The sequence below is a fragment of the Prionailurus viverrinus genome, chromosome D1 (genome assembly GCF_022837055.1).
Source record: "Prionailurus viverrinus isolate Anna chromosome D1, UM_Priviv_1.0, whole genome shotgun sequence".
NCBI classification, from domain to species: domain Eukaryota; kingdom Metazoa; phylum Chordata; class Mammalia; order Carnivora; family Felidae; genus Prionailurus; species Prionailurus viverrinus.
Genome location: NC_062570.1, coordinates 16593698 through 16614519, shown reverse-complemented (window position 1 = coordinate 16614519; position 20822 = coordinate 16593698). Strand labels below are relative to the sequence as shown.

At 59.4% G+C, this 20822-nt stretch overlaps 1 protein-coding gene across 5 annotated transcripts in view; it reads left to right on the top strand.

The window, feature by feature from the left end:
* BCL9L (BCL9 like) overlaps positions 1-20822 on the top strand; it is a 30056-nt gene that overhangs the window by 2322 nt on the left and 6912 nt on the right. The window contains exons 1-7 of one of the 5 annotated variants that reach the window (XM_047824037.1): positions 5085-5191; positions 6350-6407; positions 14952-15053; positions 16315-16700; positions 17409-17528; positions 20362-20572; positions 20736-20820. In XM_047824037.1, coding sequence (XP_047679993.1) covers positions 15028-15053; positions 16315-16700; positions 17409-17528; positions 20362-20572; positions 20736-20820 — 828 coding nt within the window. In that variant the 5' untranslated portion in view covers positions 5085-5191; positions 6350-6407; positions 14952-15027. Of the gene's footprint in view, positions 1-5084; positions 5192-6349; positions 6408-14951; positions 15054-16314; positions 16701-17408; positions 17529-20361; positions 20573-20735; positions 20821-20822 lie in introns of those variants that run through there. The other 4 variants (XM_047824036.1, XM_047824038.1, XM_047824040.1 and 1 more) reach the window with 4 other exon arrangements.

Here is a 20822-nt window from a genome sequence, read left to right as displayed (position 1 = left end):
AACACAGTCTGATTGTTGCCCTCTGGCAAGCACCCCTAGGCTGTTTAAGGGGTGGGGGACGCCCTCAGGGTTTGTGGTGGCTACTCTTGGGCCCCCAATCAGGTTGGCAGCCCCAGAGCTCAGGGGGGAGGGCTTAGGGGCAATAAGGGGACCCTGCCACCCTAGCGCAGAGAACAAGGCCGGCCTTGGGCCAGCTGGAGCAGCAACCCTGCCCTGGGGGCTTCTGGGAGATGTAGTCCCCCTCCCAGGCTCACCAACCCCTTGGGTCTCAGCACCCCAGCACTCCTCCCCTGGCTAATGGGAGCCTCCAGAAAGAGGTACATTGGGATTGGGGATTGCTGGGGTTACCCTCTGCCCCCAAGCAGTGCCTAGGTGCAGCAGGGGCTGTGACTGGAGGAGTCTCCCGGCCAAGGATTCTCAGTGGTGTGGGCTTGGCTGGGGGGTGGGGCAGTCGCACAGTTCCTTGGAGGTGTCCCTGCTCTGCTAAGGGGAGGCTCCCTCTGCCTTGGTCCCCCCGGAGACCGTGGGGGAGGAATATGGGGAAGAGAAGTGAGGCTTAGGGCTTCTCACTTGTCTGGGTGTATGTCCTATCCCAGAGCTACTGGAATTTGGTTTCAGGAGACACTAAGTCTACTCTCCCCTTCTCCCTCTTGGGAGCAGAGAAAGAGACTGTCCCTCACAGTCTGGGAGTCTGGAGGGTGTCTCTCTGGAGCAGTGAAGCCAGGATCTGCTTCTGTCTGTCTGTCCAGCCTCCTTCCTTCCGGGTTTTTCTGACACCCCTCCTCCCTCCTCCTTCAGTCTGTCTGCTGCTTGGGGTGTGTGTCTGTGTCTGGGTGTGGGGGGGGGGGGTGCTCTGCTGCAGAGAGAAAAAGTGTTGCTTGGGAAAGGTGAGCTGGGCATGTGACTGAGCCATGGGATAGGGGGCTTGAGGCCCGCTTGATCTTTGGCCTTGGTTTCCTGTTTTACCTAGGAAAGCTGTCTGCACACTGTATCAGCTGGAATCCTACTGATGCCTCTGGGCAGCTCTCTGAGTGAGACCTCCAGGGTGGGTGGGCTTCCACTGCCCCGGTTCTCCCTGCTCCTCAGCCTCTCCAGCAAGCAGCCACTTCTGTTGGGCCTGGCTTTTCTGCTGCCCCCCACAACCCCCCCCAGCACCTTCTCGCCTTCTCTGGGTCAAGACCATGCTTTCGTGGCCCCAGGGGAAGAGCGTGATTAGGCCCTGTCTTTCTGGTGTCATCTGTGAATTGTCTGCTGATAGAAGCCTCAGGACCCAGTGAGAATGGGCAGTGAGAATGGGCAAGGAAGGTGAGGGGCCGAGGAAGTCTGGTAAGGGAGGAAGGTGCTCACTCCCCTAAGAGATCAGGCTCCTTGGCCTTGGAGAACCCGGTCTGGTTCTCGCCGCCTCCCTCAGAGGTTCTCTGCTTACCTGTGTTGTTCTTGATTAGGGGAAGGGGAGCTTAATGTTTCCGAAGGTGCTGGTCAGGGATAGAATGGCATAATCTTAGATCCAGAGTAACTCTTATGCTTGGGATAGCAGGGGCCCTACGGCTGGAGATGGGTCGTGGAGGTCCATGTGGAGGTTCAAAAGGAGTCTTTAACTACTGGGGTTGAGGGTCAAGGCGGGAAGAGATTACAGAGTCCTGGAGAGGGATTGGTGGTCCACAGAAATCTGGGGCTAGCACAGCAGTGGTAACGTGGGGTCCAGTGAACTTGCTTATTGAACCTGTGCTGGGCACCTGTGCCTGTCCGGGGAGTTCCCGCCCCCCGCCCCCACCCCAGTGTCTGGGTACCTGGGTTAAGCGGGAGCCCTGGGCTGGGGACTCGACTTCCATGAATGAGCAGGGCAGTAGCCTTCTGGGCAGAGGCCTAGTGGGTGGCAGTGTCGACTCAGCCAGGGCTGGAATGCCTGGCACCTGCTTTAGATTAAAGGAGATGCCTGCAAAGGGGGGATGCCTGCCTGTGGGGGAGTGGCTGGGACGGAGCTCCGTGGAGCCCAGGAGTGGGGTGGAAGGAAGGGACCAGCGCTGCAGGTAGCAGAAGCTCTGGCAGGAGCGGAAGGGGCCAGCGGTCACCCAGCTCTGCAGCCCCTCCTCCAGGGAGTCTGAGACAGGAGCTGGGGGCACCCCCACACTGCCTTTGGCGCCACAGGCTGAACTTCTGCCCCAGCGCCCAGGGGACGGGGCAGCTGCAGGGAGCCAGGGTGTCTGAGTGTCCTGTCTCCCCAGGACCGGGAAAAGCCTGCAAGGAGGTGGGGGGCACTTTGGAGTTCTTGTTGTCCTGATGCCATGCTTGCTCTTCTGGGGCTCCTTGGTTGCTGGTAGTGAGGCACCCCAAGAGCCTGGCATCCAGGGGTGACGGGGAAATGGCATCCCTTCCTTGCGCCAGGAGCCCTGGGCGCTGCCCGGGTGCTGACCCGGGGGGGAGGGGGCAGAGGGGGATGGCACCGTGGGAAAGTGGGCAGCCGTGGGAGCCAAGCGGGTACAGGCTAGGTGCCGCGGGCAGGGAGCCTCTGCCAGGCCCGCTCTCCCTGGGGTGGGGCTGGCTGTTCCAGGGACTGGCTCAACCTGTTGAGCGCCCGGCTGCTGTAGTTTGGCATCTGTGCCCCTGCCTGCCAGCCCTGGCAGCTGCCCACCCTTAGCCACACTGTAGGGGCTGCCCCCCGGGGATCTGGGAAAAGGAGGCTCTGAGTGGCCAAGGGGCCGGGATGGGGCTGGTGGAGGCTCACCCAGAGAGTCCTAAGTTTCCCCAGGTCCTGTCCTTTATCTACTAGAGCTGGGGCTAGAGCCCATTGGAGGGCTAGGTAGCCAGAGGCTGGGAGCTGAGGGTCTCAGTGGAGGACGCCCCCAGGACGCCCCCATACTAGCACTCTTGAGGTGCTGCATATCACTTGGATGGGCGGCCCTAAAGGCAGCCTGGAGTTACAGCCTGGAATTTCCTCTGCCGGGTGCCAGGGCCAGGCCTCCAGAGCCCCACCCCCAGCCTGGCCTGACCTCCCCTCCCTGGGAGAGAACTGCCGACTTTCCCCAGAGGTTGGGGGAGGGGCATGGAGGGCATTCTGCTGCCCTGGGAGGAAAGGGGTGACTTCCTGGGTGCGGGGGTGTGTTGTACTCCCTCAGTCTCCCCAAAGCCTCCTCCCCTCCCCCCCCCCCCCCCCCCCCATGAAGAAGAGGGAAGCTCCTGGTTCCCAGGCAGCTGTCTCCCACCCTGCTCTGAGTATGGGGAGGCTCGGGTCCCAGGAAAGATCTCTGAGCCCTGCAGGGCCTAGCTATCCCCCCACCTTCTCGGACCCCTTAGCTTTGGGCCCACCTTGGGGCTCTGCTAGCTGGTGGAGAAGGGCAGCCAGGGGGCTACTCTGTAGGGGAGAAGGTGTTTACCACTGCCCATAATTGGGGGAAGTGGGCACAGGCAGCTTCCCTCTTCCTCTCACTCCTCAGGGGAGGGGTGGCCTCCCTGTCTTCTTACTTTTTCAGTCAGTGGCCAAAGGGGAGCCCTCTCCTTTTTTGCCTCCTTTCCACCCCAGGCCCTTCCTGCTTGGTCCTGGACCACCTGCCCCTCCTAACCTTGGTGTCTCTTCTAGGCCCCCTTCTCCCAGAGGAGGCTGGGATTCCCTCTGTCCAACCCCCTCCTCCAAAGGGCTGGTGGCCCTGCACCGGCCTGTCTTCCCCTCCCCCTTACTCCCCACCCCCCCCCCCCAGCCTCAACTGGGAATGGCCCTGAATCCAGCATTTCCAGCATTTCGAAACCAAGATTGTTTTGAAATCCCTGAGTACTTCTCCACCCCCCTCTGCCTCCCCTCCTCCCCACTAGCCCAGAACTTAGTCCTCTAATCTGACCTCACGCTGTGCATTGCCAGGGTATGTGTGTGTGAGTTTGAGTGCTAACACTCAGCCACGTGCATACTACTCTGTGTGTGTGCGTGCGCGTGCACGCCAGTGTATGTGTGTATCCCACTGTGGGTGTATCTTCTGTCAGCAGTTCTGTGTGACTGGCCCATGTGTTTTGTGATTCTTGAGATCTCCTCATTCTCTATGAGGATGGCAGCCTCTGTGGGTTTTGAGCCATTCTTAGGGAGTTTGGGGTTACTTTTTAGGAGGTATCTCGGATGTGTGTCTTTGGGAATTGTGTCCGTGTCTCAGTTGCACCTACGGGGAGTATCTGTAAGGAGTGGGTATGCCTGGGGTTGTGTCTCTTTGATGAGTGTACGTGTGTGGATGTGTGTGCGTTTGTGCACGTGTGTGCTCTGCTTCTGTTCTCACTTCGCTCCTCCTCCCTTTGAACATGTCTGGGGTGTGTCGTCACAGGTCTCCCTGCAGCGACCTGGGACATGGAGTCCTCTGTCCCTTGATAGGGAGGTTTCCTGGAGTGGGGCCAAGGCTTCTGGTCCTTGGAGAGAAAGTGGTGGAGTGGGGAGACTTTGGGATAAACTATCCCCAGGGCTGGCCTCTCTTCCTCTGCCCCTCGCAGATGCCCAGCATCTTGAGCGATCCCCAAACTATCAGTGCACCGTCTTCTTGACCTGATGATACGGTGGTGGCTGTCACAGGGAGGCCCGGTGCCCGAAAGGACTAGGAAAGGGGATTACCCCTCTACCCCAGTCACTTCCTTCCCGCAGGGATGAGGAACATCCAGCCATATCAGACCTGGGAGCTTGGTGGTGGCTAATTTAAGATTCAGGAAAGTTGACTTCTCTGGCTAGGGGCAGACAGTAAAACGACACAAGACGTTTGTGTTTCCCACCTTCACAGAAGACAGAAGGGGCTGGAATCCTAGGGGTGTGATGTTTCACCCCAGAAATATGAGGCATTGGGGGTGGGGCCAGCTGCCATTGTAGCTCGGATCCTGGGAAGTCCTTCCTGATGTTGAATCTTATCCGTCCCTTCTGCATTAGACTGTGCTCTGCAGTGGGGCGGGGAGGGGGTGGTGGTGCCAGAGGGGCTGTTTTTTGGTTTTTGGGGTGTTTTTTTTGGCTAAAGCAAGGGTGGTGATAGCAGAGTTATGTTGTTATGTCAGCCTGGGATGCAGGCACTGGAAACCCTGATGTCTCGCTATGACTCAGTTTCTCATCCTGGGATCTCTGGCTACAGTTGGATGCTTCCCTCCAGGAGCACTTGGGTCAAATCAGTGAGGAAGAAGAGGGCCACGGCAGGGGCTGTTTGTAGGAGTCAAGGGCCTGTGGAGACAGCAGCAGGAGGTAGGCAGAAGGATAAGCTGTCCTTTCCCCACACCCCCATGGCCTCTGGTCCCAGGACACAGTGGGAGGAAGGGAGGGGTAGAGGCACAGGTTGGTACAGTGCTCAGTGACCCAGCAAGGGGAGGGCTTTGGCAAGGAATTTTCAGTTTGTTTCTCAATCTCTGTCTCTGAGACACGCACACACACGTCACCGCAGACACCTTCAGGAGATGAGCCTAGAAAAGTCACCCAGGTGGCGGTAGGGCAGGGTGCTACCAGATGGGGCTATGTGCAACCAGCTTCATTCTGGCAGAAACTCTACACTTGCCCCCCTTGAACTGGAAGTTGAGCTCAACTGGAAGTCTCCTACCCAACTCCCCCATCCTGGGCCTGGGAACAACACAGTCCGGACAGGGTTAAGTCTGGTTGGCAGGGACACCCCCCTGCCCCCAGTGCAGAGAGAGAGAGGGAGGGGTGGTTAGCAGCTTGCTCTAGTTGGCGTCTCTCCCAGAATTCTTCGGAAAAGAACTCCCCTTTGACCCCCAGTACAAACTGAGCCCAGCCACCAGCCTCCCTCCCGCCTGCCTGTGGGAGCTTCACCCAGCCCCCCTCCGACTGAACGGCTAAGCCTGATTCTCTCACCCCAGGTCCTCCCACCGAGGCCAGTGGGGATTTTGCGTCTTCAGGGGATAAGGGGTGTAGCCAAAGAGACCACACAGGGGCTCAGGAGAGGCACCCTTCTTTTCTCTGACATAGGATAGCCCTGGGGGCGGCGGGCACTGAAAGCCAGGGTCCTCAGGTCTCCCCATCCATCCTTTCCCCCAGAACCTCAGGCCAGGTCATGGGAGTCATCGGCCCCTCCTCTCTCTCTCTCTCTCTCTCTCTCTCAAAGGCATCTTCCAGTGCCTTCTCCTTTCCTGCTTCCAGGATAGGGAGGGGGAGCGGTGTGGTGCAGCAGCTGGGTCAGGCCTGGCTCCCAGCCAATCCACAGAAGTTCTGGAGTTGGTGGGGGGGGGGTGGGGGTGTCCGAGTTGCTCAGAGACTTCCTGGAGCTGCAGGCTGTGTGTCTGTGTGTACACGTTTATGTGGTGTGCATGTTGGGGGAGGGGCTGGGGTTATGGGAGGAGCAGGGGCAGAGATTGCTGGCTTGGGCTTCCAGCTCTGACCGTCTCTCCACAGGGAGCCCCCTTCCCAGACCACACCCTTGAGCCTGAGCCCGTCACACTTTGCTCCTGAGGTGAGAGCTCCGTGTGCTTGTGTGTGCCCTCCGCAGCCTCCTCGCTGCTCTCTTGTCTGCCAGAGTCTCCCGCTTGGCTTTTTGTCTTGGGCGCCCTCCTCCTGGCTTTCTGCCCCCACTTCTCCTTTCGTTCTCTTACACCCATTGGAGGGGAGCTGCGGAGCCTTGGGGCGGGGCGGGGCAGGAAGGGTTAAAGCGCCACTCCAGTGAAAGTCCCAATCCTTTTCTTAGCTGGATCCCATCCCGGTGGGAGGTGGGGAGCTCCTGGCCAATCACCCCTGGAGGGCAAGGTACAGTTTCCTGGTCATCCCAAGTACTTGCCCTGCTCTGTCCCGGCTTTGGCCTCAGCTGGCTGAGTCAAAGCCAGGGTGGCTACCAGCCACCGTAATGTGGTTTCTGCCCTGGCCTCTAGACACACACACACACACACACACACACACACACACACACACACACAGAGAGGCTCTCTCCCTACTACCACCCCCCTCCTTCCCTCCCTCCCCTCCCTCCCCTCCTTCCTTACTTAGCAACAACTCTCTGAATTCACAACAAACACGCCTGTAGGCTCCTGGACGGACTAGGGAAAGCTGGAGAAGGCTGAGGACCAGGAGGAGGCCCTTCTCTCAGACTGTCCTCAGGAGGGAGGGGCTTCTAATCCCCCCACCCTCCTTCCCTGCTGGAGGCCACTACCCCTCAGGGACTGGCAGGAAGTGGTCCTGTTTCCAACTGGAGCCCTGAAAAAAGAGGGGAGCAGTGACAGGTGTGGCTGAGCAGGTGTGGGGGCAGGGTTTAGACTCCACCCTCACTAGTGAGTCCCACTTGACCTTTGACCCCCACCTGGTGAGTGAGAGGGGCGGCGGACTCACCGCCAGCCTAGGGGCCTCTCTCAGCTGGGGCCCTGTGCTGTTGTCATGGTAACTTGCTTGGCTCCCTTCCCACTATTAGGGACCAGGATGGGTGAGGACTTAGCAGATTGGGGGTGGGTAGGACTGGGGGCCCTAGAGAACTTTGCTCTCAGGGCACCTGTGCTGAGGGGGTGGGGACTGGTGCCCTCTCTTTGATCTCTTCCCTGGGCAGGAACTGGGGGCCTCTAGCCAGGACCTGGCGCACATCAGGCGTGGAGGGAGTGTGTGCGGAATGAGTGAGGGGCACCCGTTCTCTCGTCAACGCCGATCCAGGGTGAATCTGTATTGCAAAATGGTGACGAACCCAATTGCTGGCGGGTCTGGGTTCAAATCCTGATTCTTCCAATTCTGGACTGTGTACCTTCGGCAAGTTACTTAGCTTCCCTGTGCCTTAAAGGTGGGGATCAGGAAAGTACTTTTTTTGTGGCGTTATGGGGAGGATTAAATCAGATCATGCATGTGAGGCATTAGGGGCAGTCTGATGTTACAGAGCAAGTGCTCAATAAATGCTAGAGTTGCTTCTCTTCATTATTAGTCACGGCTTTCTGCAGGAACCCCCGACCCTTCCCCTCCCGACCCTCCCAGTGGTGCTCTAGCAGGGAAGAACTGATGGCCGGTGGGAGGAGTGGGGGGGGGGGGGGCAACCTTTCCAGCACTTCAGATTCCTGGATTCTAATACCCTTCCAGACTCACTTTCTTGCTGCCTCAGTTTCCCCACTGTTGGAGCCCACCAACATCTGGGTTGCAAGTTTGCCAAATAGCCAGAGGCCCAGAGAGGAGCCTGGGGGACTTAGGACATGTCCCTCCCGGTCTGCCAGCACTTCTCAGGCTGAGCTTTCCCTCCCCCGGGCTGCTTGGCTCAGATCAACTTTAGCACCCCTCCCACCATCCCATCCCTGCTGCTCTGTTCTTCACCAGGCTGAAACGCTACATTCTGTCCTTAAATGGCTTAACTGGTTGCCTCCTCTCCTTCCTGGCCTAAGAGGTCAGGGACCTTCCTTGGGGAGAGCCATGGCAGTGTGGAGCTGTGACTTGGATGGCAGCTGTGAGGCCTGCCCCAGGGTCCAGGGTCCCCTAGATTCCCTGTACCCTGCCTGGACATTTTCCCCAAGTGTGGCAGAGCAGTGCCCAGGCCCGGGATATGTATAGAAGCCCAGATGGGCCTGCCTGGCACCTGCTGTACACAAGCCGGCAGGGAGGAGGCATCCTGAACCCCCGGGGGTGGGGTGGGGTCATATTGGCATCCACCGTGGCCAGAGGACTCTTTTCCTGGGCTGCTTGAGTGTGGGCAGTGCTGGAAAGAGTTCTGCTTCAGCCCTGTGTGCCGTGGGGCAGGGGGGATGCTGAGTGACCCTGGGTGAGCAGGGTCCTGTGGGCCCTGGGGTAGGAGTGAGATAGTGGAGGGGTTGAGGCTTGGGAACTTCTGGATGAAGAGCCCAGGAGTAGGCAGCAGGCATGGGGTACCCACAACAGGGGGAGCTCTGCAGACGGGTGGTTTGGATCTTCTGGGGAGCGAGTATTCAAATCTCAGGACAAAGAGGATTAAGATGTGGCAGAGCTAGGATCCCAGGGCTCCTGGGTCTGAGACCTGGGCTTGGCTGGTCGGTACCAAGATGAGGGCCTGTTGCTCTGGCCTGGTACCAAGATGAGTGGGCTGGAGACCCTGGCTCTGCTCATCACCTCCTTCTGGGACCAGAGAGGACGCCTCCCTTCTATGGGCCTGAAAGTGAGGGCTCAGAGTTGGCCTGGGCCATGCCTCACTGCCGGGCTGGCCATGCTGTCTATGCCCAGCCCCTGGGGCCTGTTCCTTGGGCAGGCTGGGGCTATTTTTGGGATCGGGCTGGGGCTCTGGGGCTGGTTTCAGATGTTCCAATGTGAACAGGAGAAAATGGGAACAGATGGCTGGAGGGTTCCAATCAGCGGGTCCTGCTGGGAGCAGGTTATTTTTAGGGCCTTGTTAACCCTTTGGGGGCTCGGGGAGCCACCCTGAGAGGGACAGCCCTCTCTAGTTGAGAAGAGGACAGGTCTTCTCCCTGGACCCATGCTTTCCAGAACTGCCTGTGCCAGTTGCTTTTCTTGCTCTCTTGGACCCTTCACCCTTTAAAGATGCGCATGGCAAGAAAGGAGGCCCCAGCTTCCTGCAGCCCAAACCCTGCAGGATACTACCAAGGGGTCAGACGGGGAGAGGGATGCCTGGCTGGAGGATGCAGGCCACTACTGAAGGAAAACCCCTCCCACTTGCCTCCTGAGGCTTTGAGACACACACCTGAAGCTAAGAGAGCGGAGAACGTTATCACTTTGGGGGTTCACACTCTGGGTTCAAGTGTACATCTACTGATACCCAGGGGAGTGCTAGCTGAGGGAGCTGGCCTCTTCCAGAAGGGCAGAGGAAGAGCCAAGCGTTTGTACTTGGTACCATTGATATGATGTCCAGAGGCCCCGTTCCCTTGGATACTCCAAGGGCAAATGCCCACCTTTACCAAATGCCCACATATCTGGGTGCTATGCAGAGGGCAAAGAAGGGGATATCAGGGCCAAAGGTGGTTTCCTGAGGGCTGAGTATGTCATACGTGTTCTGTTAGCTATTTCACTACCAGTATCTCACCCTGTAAATGTATCCTCATTTTACAGATGAGGAAACGGGCTCAGAGGGACAAGTCCCATAGCTCAGAAAGGGCGGGATGTCACTGGCACCTTGTCTGTCTGACTGCAAACCCAGTTCTCACTGCCTTGCATCACTCTCACTGCCGCCAGTGTCCCGACCCCAGAAGGTGAGGCTGCTGGGGCAGGATCTCCTCAGGGAGCAGGTTTATGGAATGAGTGTGGGAAAGGAGGCCCGGGGGCAGGGGACCCTGCCGGTCACTGGTCTCACAATCCCCTAAGCCCTTCTGGCCTGAGGGTGCCAGGACTGACACCAGAAACCCCGTTTGGCCTTCCTGTCTTCCCTGCAGGAGGATCACAGGCACACATCCTGTCTCGTCAGTCCCCACCCCCACCCGGCCCTGGCCCACATGCCCCTGCTTCCTGTAGGGTCAGAGCAGTCTGGATGTCAACGTGGGCAGCGCTTGAGGGCCCTCCAGGTGCTGCTGGTGCCAGGGGTCTGGGCCAGGCGGGCGAGGGGAGGGGGTTGGGAGGACGTCTGGGCCGCTGGCAGTACCTGGGGGAGAGAGCAGTGCGGCAGGCAGGCCGGCTTTGGGTGAGGTCCCGCCTGGCTGGCTGTGCCAGCAAGTCTGCCCGCACTCCGGTCCTCCCACAATGGCCCCATTGTTCCCAGCCGCCAGGCAGTTTGGAGGAGGTTCCTAGGCCACCCCTACCCCCCCCCCCCCCCCCCAACAGGGGCCAGATTAACCCCTTGGAGGACAGGCCAGGTGAGGGCCCTCAGGGAGCTACCCTGCCTATTCCTCCCTTCTGGGAAGGCTTTGGGAGGTCACCTCCCACCCACGTGTACCCAGCAACAGGACAACTCCAGAGACCAGGGTCTCCCACTGGGTAGGGAGTAGCACCTAGACCCTCTCCCACCCCCACCGTGGTGCAGGTGCCAGGGGGCAGGAAGTGCCAGTGGGGTGGCAGGCGGAGACCAGATATATTTGGGCCGGTGGGGCTAATTCCAGACACCACCGCCTGCCCTACTGGCTCCTGAGCTCCTTTCCTTCCTGTGAAACCAGAGCTGGGTTGGGCCTAGCTCAGGATTTCGGTGGATTTAAAGAGGCAGCACCGTCCCTTGCCAGCCTGGCTTCCTCTCCCCCTCCCCAGGTAGGGTCTGGGGCAGAGAGAAGGCTGAAGAACTGCTTGCTCCCGCCTTGCCCCCGGCTAACCCCAGGCCCTTGCCCCAGTCGGGGTACCAGCCTCTTGGCAACTCCTCTCTCCCAGAGCTTTGGGCGGGTGGGGTGGGCGGGGGTGGGCTGTGGTTTCCTGTGTTGGCTGTTTGTGCCTGGCCCAGAGTGCCCGCCGCCTGCCTGGGCTTCCTGCCCTGTCTTGTTTCCTTGTGCCCCCCACCCTCCCTTCCCCCTCCCCCCCCCCCCCGAGGGAGGGAGCAGCCAGGGATTGGGCAGCAGCCTTTGGGGGCACCCCACTGCCAGGGCATGACTGTGTCCCAAGGCCTGGCCACATTGGCACTGGCTGAAGGAGCCAAGTGAGGTGACTTCAAGCTTGTCTAGGCAATGCCACTTGTTCTGCGGCCTCCAGAAGGGACAGTGGGCACCAGAATGGGCAGCATCCCCCCCCCCCGAAGCACCCTGTTCAGAGCCCCCAGACTACAGTAGTCTGGGGCCAGAAGTTGCCATGTCCCTGGAGAATTGAGGTTGCCTGGCGTCACCCTGGGGCTGCAGGTGGGGTGAGGTGGTTTGTCAACCAGACAAAAATTGTTGATTTGCATGGTCTCCTTTGGCAGGAGGTGGGGGGAGAGGGGGAGAGCTGCTAGGAACTAGGGCAAGGGGAAGGCCTCTGAGTCTACGAGTCCCCATAGAGGGTCCCAGAGCAATACCTTGGTCCTTGAGCAGATTTCCTGCTGGGGTATGAATCCTTGACCTCCCCTGTTGGCTGAGTCACCACCTCAGGAAGAGGAAGTGACCTGGGTGGTAGGGGAGAGCTTCTAGGGACCAAGGTATCCTGACACCCAGGAGGAAGGGGCACCCGGACCTTGTTGTCTTGGGAGCTGCGTCTCCCTGAGCCAGGGGACAATAATCCTACCCCTGTTGCTCTAGCAGGGCCCTGACCTTTCGGCCATCACAGAGGGCCCAGGCAGCCCATTTCCTCTCTAGAGGTGTCTGCCCACTGTATGGGGGGAGCATGGAGCCCCCAAGCCATTTTCTCACTGCGTCTCTTGGATGGTTTTGAGCTAGGCAATGAGACCGGTGGGCTGGCTGGTGAACCAAGCAGGGGCTTCCAGTGTGGGGGCAGCTGGAAATAAGCAGGTTGCCAACCGGTGTGTGAATGCCTGTTGTTACCTGTGGCGGTTCTGTGTTGAGCATCCGTGGAAGCCTCCTGGTCTTCTCCCCCAGCTGGGGTCAGGTCCGCTGGCTACCCCCCCCCCCCCAGCCCCCACCTCCCCCAAGGAAGACAACCAGCAAAGCAGCTGATCTGAGGTTCTTTGTCTCAACTGCCTCCTGGGCTCTGTTCTCAGGGTGTGCTCCTGGCCATTCACTCTGGTGACTGAAGCCTGTTTGTGAGCACAGGTCACCACTCCCCACCCTACCCTCTAAGAGGGAGCCACAGCGCTGTTCCCAGAGCCCGGTGGTGCCTTTCCTTTCACTCATCCCAGGGGCTTCTGCTCTAGTGCTGGGAAGTCCCCTTTACTCGGTGGTGAAAAACTGCACCCTCCAGGAATTAGCCCTTCTACCCCCATCCCCAGGCCTTCCAGGTCTCTTCTGGGCCTGTGAACGTGTGAGGATGAGGGGTCGTTGGGAGCTGGGGCAGACTCCTGAGGGGTAGACGGGGGGGAGGTGTGAGAGATGGGAAAGTCCTGACTCATCTGTGCTTGACTCAGCTCGCCCTGCGGCGGGGTGGGAGCGAGGGGGTGGAGTCCGAGAGGGAGTCGGGAGGGTCACTCCGAGATTCTTCTGAGGAGGGGCCCCGGCCTGACTGGGGACACAGGAGAGGACTAGTTTTCTAACAGCCCCTTCCCAAATTATTACAGGTCCCAACATTTGAAGTAAACACAGGAGGTAGTGGGTGGCCCTCGCCCTGCCCCTCTGCCCCACAGGGGGCGGGCCCAGTAGGTGGCCTGTGAGAAGCCCACCGATATGGTGCAGGCCCTGATGCGTCGTCATGACACCAAAGGGGGGGGGGGAGACGCTGCAGTGCGGAGAAACACCCCAGGAATGGGGTCTCGGCGCTCCCACATACCGGTCACATGACCCAGACCCTTTTCCCGAATCTCCGTTTCCAGGGTGTGAAATGGGGATACTGTCCCCGTTGGGTGGTAGGTAGTTTTGAGGATCAGCGCGGTGGTGAAAGGGAGCGCTCGAGACTTGTCAGCCACGGGCCTGTCCCTAAGCCCAGGTGCCTTCTCCAGCCCCACTCTTTAACTGTTCCTGCTCTGACCTGTTGCAGGAGATGCGGGCTGGCAGCGGGCGGCTTCCCAGCCAGGCCCTGGACTTTGGAACCTTCCCCTGAGCAGCCTCTCTTCCCGGAGACAGAGCTAGAGCAGGGAAGGCCAATATGCCTGGGGTTAAATTAGGGTTAGACTTCCACAGGATCACGGGGGCGGGGGGGTGGGAGGGAGCCTCGCCTCGCCTCCAGCTCCAGCCCAGCCTCCAGCAGCCTTCCAGGGAGCGGCGAGAATGTGTACCGGTGTCTGGCTGGGCCTATCACGAGGGCAAAGCTAGGCCCAAGACTCCTCCCCTCCCCCACTCCGTCGGTGGGGCGGGGGAGGGCAGGGTAGGGGGCGGTTGGGTGGGGCGTCGGTGGTGCTTGTGTAAGTCTGTTTGTTGGTGTATCTGTGGCCCCGTGTGCGTGTGTGTCTGTGTGTGTGCGTGCGCGCACGCGCGTGGTTCTTTGTCATTATCAGGCTCAACTTTCCATGGTTCCCTTGTGGCCGGGCCTCAGTCTTTTCATCTGTTCAATGAGTCGGCACGCTCCCTCTCTTGCTGTCGGGCAGCCTGGGCGTCCGCGGGTGCCCCAGGCTGATTCCGTGCTCTTGCTTGGGCCAGCGCCTCCCTCGCCCTCCAGCACACCTCCTCGGGGTCGGCGTGGGCGCGCCTTTAGTTTCCTGGGCTCCGTGCGTGTCTTTGTCTTCCCGTCCACGTGTGTGCTGTGAGTGTGTGTGAGTCAGTTTGGGTGCTTGTGAGTCTCTGAGCCCCTGCCAGGCGGCGCCCAGCGCTAGGTTGAACCTCGGCCCGCCGCCGCACGCGCCCCGCCCATCGCCGCACTTGGCCGTTTGTCTGTCCGTGCGGCGCGTGCGGGGCCTGGCGAGGCACGCTGCAGTCCTGTCCGTCTCCCGCTCCCTCGCTCGCTCGCTGGCTCCCTCGCTCGCTCTGCCTCTCCGCTCGGGCTCTGCCGAAGGGGGCGGGGTGGGGTGCAGGGGCGGGAGGGGGGGAGGGGAGGCTCCTGCATTCTTGCGGTCGGGGAGGAATCTGAGCCAGCGTTACTGGTCTCCAGAAGAGCCCAGCTGCAGCCCCGGGGCCCCGCCAGGCCTCTAGCTGCCCGCCCGGGCCTGCTGGAATGGGCACGGGCTAGGCCTCGAGCTGGGGGCGGGGCGGGGCATTGCCCCCACCCCGGCCCCCTCCACGCCCCGGGCGCCCTGGGGGCGGGGCGTGAGGAGGTCCCCACCCCGGGTGAGGGGCGTGCCTGGGAGCGGGAGTCCCCCAGGGGGCTAGAGCAGACCTCCTGGCAGCCCCACGCGGGCACCTTTGCAACCTATCCTTTTAGTGATTTCTGCCTCAGCGGCCCGGGGTGGGGCGGGGGGTGTGGGGTGTGTGCTTGCCAGAGACTGCAAGCTCCCTGAGGGTAAGGTGCGGGAGGGATGGGGATAGGACCGGCCTCCAGGATAGAGACCCCACCTAGTAGTCCTCCCTTTCCATTCCCACCTTACCCTCTCTAGTTCCCTAGTCCCAGGGCTGTTGGGTCCTCCCGTCACCCCTCCCCTTCTCACACCCCCTCCCCAAGTCACAAGTTTTCTCTTTGGGGCTTGTTGCTGCAGTCCGTGCTCCAGTACCGAGTACCTGGCTGGGCCCTGGGCACGCACAGGGGCCGTAGCCCCACTGTGTGTGGGAGCCATGAGGATCCTGGCTAACAAGACAAGGTGTGTGGGTGTCGTGGAGGGCGGGAAGTGTGTGTGCGGAGTGCGGGGAAGGGAAGGGCCCAGTGGTCACGGGGCTGAGCGGTGCTGGCTTGGAAAGTGAGCCCTGTGGGCACTTGGCTTCCAGGCCACCGGTGGGCTAAAGGGGGGTCAGAATGGGAAGGCCTGCCCTGAGGCAGGAGCCCACGGCCTTAGTGCCTGGGCCCAGGGGACAGAGGCGAATGGCAATCAGCTAGGACTGCTGCTCCAGTCCCTTCCAGCCCTTGCCTCCTAAAAAAACGGTTTGAGCAGACCCCCGCCCACCTCACTGTCGGGTCCAATGGCGCCCTCTGGCCTCAGTCTAGCCGGGGGTGGGAGCTGGAGGGAGGGGCGGTGCCTGCCTCCCTCCCCTTCCCCAGGAGAAGCCGGCAGACAGGGCCAGGCGGCAGCAGCAGGACAGCAGAGCTGAAATAAATCTGAGCTGGTGTGGAATGAGGGGGGATAAATATCCTCTCCCGTGATGTGATCTTTCCAGCGGCTATTAATAGGTCTCCGGGGAGGGGGAGGCGGTGGGGGGAGCGGGCTGGAGCTTAAAGGGCCCGCAGCCTAGGCTGCAGGAATCCTTGGCTTCCAGCTTCACTCCATTCTGCTTAACACGCCACTCCCCTCCCCCTTTCCTCCTGCTCCTGCCTGCCTGCCTGCCAGGCCTGCCGGTGGACCCCCTTCAGGCTCCCCCCCTCCCTGCTCTGGGGAGCTGTCTGGATCAGTGGGCACTACTCTCCAGTGTGCTTTTCCCCACTTCCCCTGAGGCAGGGGGCTGGGGCATGAACAATGACCCTCAGGTCCCATTTCCCTTACCTGCTGGTGTAGGGGCACATGAAAGTTGAGGTGTAGGAACTTGGAAGGAGTCTGAAAACAGCAAACCCTAAAAGAGGTTGTTTAAGTGTTGGTCAGGTGCTAGAGGAGGGGAGTTGCCATGGAGGCTTGCAGTGTGATGGATGTTGGGGGTGGGGGCGGATTCTGCCAACCAAGGCCCTGGTGTCCACTTGAATCGTGGGGTCTGAGATGTGGAGGGGGTTGCCCTATCTTCACTCCCCAACGTGGAGAAAGACCTCAGCCCTTGTCTGAGAAACCGTGGAGGGAGATAGGGAATAGCCGGTGGTCTTAAGATGCTACTCAGCCCCCACCTCCACTACCACCAGGTGAGGCAGGATGGGGCATCAAAGTCAGGTGCGCTAGGCCCCTAGCAAGATTAACTTTTCATGTCTCTCCCACCTTCTCCCAGGTTACCCCACCCCAGGAGGAGAGAAGCTCCAGGGAGCCCGCCGCTCTCCCCACGCGGCCACTGCCCCCCAGCCCCAGCCAAGCCAATGCACCCAGAAAATAAGTTGACCAATCATGGCAAGACAGGGAATGGCGGGGCCCAATCCCAGCACCAGAATGTGAACCAAGGACCCACCTGCAACCTGGGCTCGAAGGGCGTGGGGGCGGGGAACCATGGGGCCAAGGCCAACCAGATCTCACCTAGCAACTCAAGTCTGAAGAACCCCCAGGCAGGGGTGCCCCCTTTCAGCTCGCTCAAGGGCAAGGTGAAGAGGGAGAGGAGCGTGTCTGTGGACTCTGGAGAGCAGCGAGAGGCTGGGACCCCATCCCTGGATTCAGAGGCCAAAGGTATCCCTTTTCCTGGTCCCCAAGACCCCAGCATGTTCCATAGTCCAAGGCCCAAGCTTGCCGCCCTCTTTGCCTGATTCCTGTCACTTGCTTCTCTCCAGCATTTATGCAGGGTCGCCTTTCTCTTACCCCCATTATACCCACCAACTTGGTCGTTCTCTCAGGAGTGGGGTTGGCCAGGGTGGAGATTTCTCATCCTTAGGTGCCACCCATGGAGGGGCCACCCAGCGTGATGGGGCTTCCGGTCAGCCTCATTGCTCTTCTGCTTTCCCACCAGAGCCTCCAGAGGGGGAGAGGGAGGTGCTCTGGGGTGAGGAGCAGACCCACACACCTCCTAGGAACCTCCTAGTATCCCAGCTGGTGGGAGCGCTTGAGCAGGCTCTGGGGCCTGGAAGAGTAGCAGCGCCTTCCCCCTCCCTCACCATCCCCCCCCCCCAGCCCTAATTAGAACCAGTTGTGGTTGGGGATTATGCTGTGCTTGGTGCTGGGTGGGGGAAGGGAGACAGGCAGCGGGGCTGGAGAGAGAAATCAGAAACAAATGGCGGTGTGGTGGGGGCCAAGGGCTGGCAAAGTGCCCACCATGTCCTGGGCATTGCCCTCTTGGGGTGGGGCATCTGGGAGAATGGGCCTGTGGAGACCCTGGGTGTAGGAGGACAGGGCCTCTGGGCATTCCTTCTGACCCCTGCCTGCTCTGTCCTGCCCGGGCAGAGGTGGCACCCCGGAGTAAGCGGCGTTGTGTGCTGGAGCGGAAGCAGCCGTACAGTGGGGACGAATGGTGTTCAGGACCCGACAGCGAGGAGGACGACAAGCCCATTGGGGCCACCCACAGTGAGTGCCCATTGATCCCAGGATGCTGTGGCCCATTGTGCCCCTGGGGGATGGCTGCCCTGAGGGAGCCTCCCTCTCCTCACCTAGGGCTTTAGACGGTTGAGTCTGGGCAAGGAGCAGGGGTCAGGAGCCCAGGCTACTTGTTTCCCATCCTACCTGTCACTCTGTCCCTTCCGCGATGTGACAGCTTAGCCCCTGCCTTCCAGGTGCTCAGTGGCCCCCTCTTCCTTGGGACAGAGGTAGGGTGGGGTGGCCCCTCTTGGCCACACCACCTAGACCTCCTCCCGTGAATTCCTGGCCTCTGCTGCCACCTACTGGTCAGTGGAGGGAGGGTGGCGAGGGTCCTGCATCCCTGGGAGCCAGACACTGGCTCTGCTCGTGAAGTCTCGCTAAGCCTGGGTGTGAGCTGACAGTGGCTGTGTCTCTGGCACCCTTCCCCAACCTCTAATTGACTCCTGGCAAATGCCTAGAGTGCGTCACCAGGACGAGGAGTGGGTGTGGGTGGATGCCCCTTCCTCTCATTATTGTATTGATCAGTGTGTATTTGGGCCTTGCTCACGTAATGGGGAGAACCAGATACTGTCCTGCCCTTGGGAAGCCCATACGCGTTTATTTGGTCGGCCCCCTCCAAGATTACACCTGTTTGAGGGGTGAAACAACTTAATGCAGAAGAAGCCAGCCAGAGAAATGTTAAACTGTGAACTTCTCAAGGGCTGGGACCCTACAAAGAAGGAAGAAAAAGAATGTGCTGGCTACTTTGCTACTTTGTCTTAGTTAATCCCTAGAGCCCCATGAAGTAGGTGTTCTTAGGATGCCTATTGCAGAGGAGGAAACAGACTCAGCAGATGTTTGTGGAATGAATGGACCGTGTCGGTGGATGGGATTAAATACAGAAGCCTCTGCAGCTGTCTGGGAGTTTAAAGGTCATCTGGTCCCAAGTCTCCCCCCCACCCCCGCCCAGGTGGTCCATGAGCCCCACTGAACCCCTGAGGGTTAGCTGGGGCTGGTCACTGCCTCCCAGGACCCTCAGCCCCCCCACCACCCTCGTTCACTTTTATAACATTAGACTGCCAGAATGTAGAAACATTGAAAGAAACAGGGAAATACAAAGGAGAAATTGATAGCTTCCAATACCCCAAACTAAGGCAACCACTGTTGCTGTTTCAGTTCTGTCATTAGATTCCCAAATTCTTAGGTTGGGAGCAGTCTAATGTAGAGGTGAGTAGCACAGAGTGCAGTCAGACCGCTTTGGTTCATACTCCGGGTCTCCCATTTGTTATTTGTGTACATTTGGGAAAGAGCCTCGGTTGTCCCATCTGTAAAAGTATTTACCTCATAGGGTTGGTATGAAGAGAAAATGAATAGTTATGTGTAACACTTACAGCAGTTAGCTTTTGCTATTGTTCTTATTGTACTAGAAAATTCCTCATTGGAATAAAGCCTGCCTCCCTCCCCTAACTTGTACCTGGGAGTCCTAATTCTGTATACCAAATATGCACTTTCCTCTTCCCCAGGGCAACCCTGCACATTGAGGTCAGCTCTCAAGCCCTCCCTGGGCCCCCAAGCTTTTGGCTCTGTCATTCTATGTAAAATTTGTTTTTCTTTCTTTTTTTCATGTCTGTTTATTTATTTTGAGAGAGAGCGTGAAGGAGCGGGGTAGGAGCAGAGAGAGAGAGAGGGAAAGAGAAAATCCCAAGCAGGCTCCACTGTCAGCACAGAGCCTGATGCAGGGCTTGATCCCTCGAACCATAAGATCATGACCTGAGCTGAAATCAAGAGTCGGACGCTTAACTGACTGAGCCACCCAGGCGCCCCTAACTTTTGTTTTTCTTGGTGTGGGAATGGGTCGGCTGACTTACCTAGTCCCATTAATGACCACATGTAGATCTTTTTTTTAGGCTAGGACTCAGAATCAACTTTGTGACCGTGGAACAAACTTCAGTCCATACTCAGGGTGGTCCGTCTACCCTGGGAGCGCATCCACTATGCCAGCCTTTCATAACTCTGTTTTTGGAGTGATTTTTTTTTTAGTTTGTGACACAGTTCTGAAGTTACCGTAAAAACAGTTTTCTTTGGCCTGCCTCCTGTGCAGAGTGGGAGTTAGTATTTCCATTGTGTAGACGAAACAACTGAGGCTTAAGGGGACGGACTATCATGTTCATAAGGTCATAACATCCGTTAATGGTGGATTCGCTTGCAAAACCATTCATCGTTTGAATCATCGATCTGTACAGCCTCTTGGCCTCTTCCTACCATCACCCCCACCGTTGGAGCGCGCGCGCGCGCGCGCGCGCACACACACACACACACACACACACACACACACACACACACACACGCTATAGTGCGTGGCTCAGAGAAGGGCTTTGCAGTCCCTGCCTGGGTTCAAACTTTAGCTCTGCACTGATGGGCTGTGTCACCTTGGGTGAGTAATGTCATCCTTCCAAAGTCGTTTCCTCCTCTGTAAAGTAGGGTGTGTGACACCTCCCTCCCAGGGACGTTGTGGTTAGATGGAATCACATCTGTAAGTATCCTGCAGAATGCCAGGCACACAGGAGCCTGTTTGCGAGGGGTCATACTTTCCCTCCCCCTCGGCTCTGTATGCTCCCCACAATTTATCCGTCGTGGTCAAGGACTGGTATCGGGCAAGTAAGCATAGAAGCCAGACACACACCGCCAGAGTGTGACAACAAACGGCCTCTGCCGGCACGAGCTGCAGAACAGTGAGCCCGTCTGTCCCTGGGCATCTCTGGGATGGGGTGGTGGGGAGTGCCAGCTGGCTCTCCTTTCTGAATCTGGGCTGCTTACCCTGTTTCTCTCCTCTCTCGAGCAGACTGTAATGTAGCAGACCCAGCCATGGCGGCCCCACAGCTGGGTCCCGGCCAAGCCGCCCAACTGCCCCTCAGCGAGAGCAGCGCCCCAGGCGCCCCCCACGGGCCTCCGCCAGGCCTCCGGCCTGATGCCCCTGGGGGCGGGGGTGGGGGCGTCCCCGGAAAGCCTCCCTCGCAGTACGTGTACGTCTTCACCACCCACCTGGCCAACACGTAAGTGCCTCGGGGCAGGCCGAGCCGGCTCCCTTTCCCCAGTGCCCCTCAGCTCTGAGTGTGTGGCTGCAGGGAGCCAGGCTTAGGTTGGGCTGGGGGAGGGCAGGGGCTCCCTCCCGCCCCCTCTCTGAGCTCTCTGTGCCCGACCCTCCCTCCCGTGCAGGGCTGCTGAGGCGGTGCTTCAGGGCCGGGCCGACTCCATCCTCACCTACCACCAGCAGAACGTGCCCCGGGCCAAGCTGGACCAGGT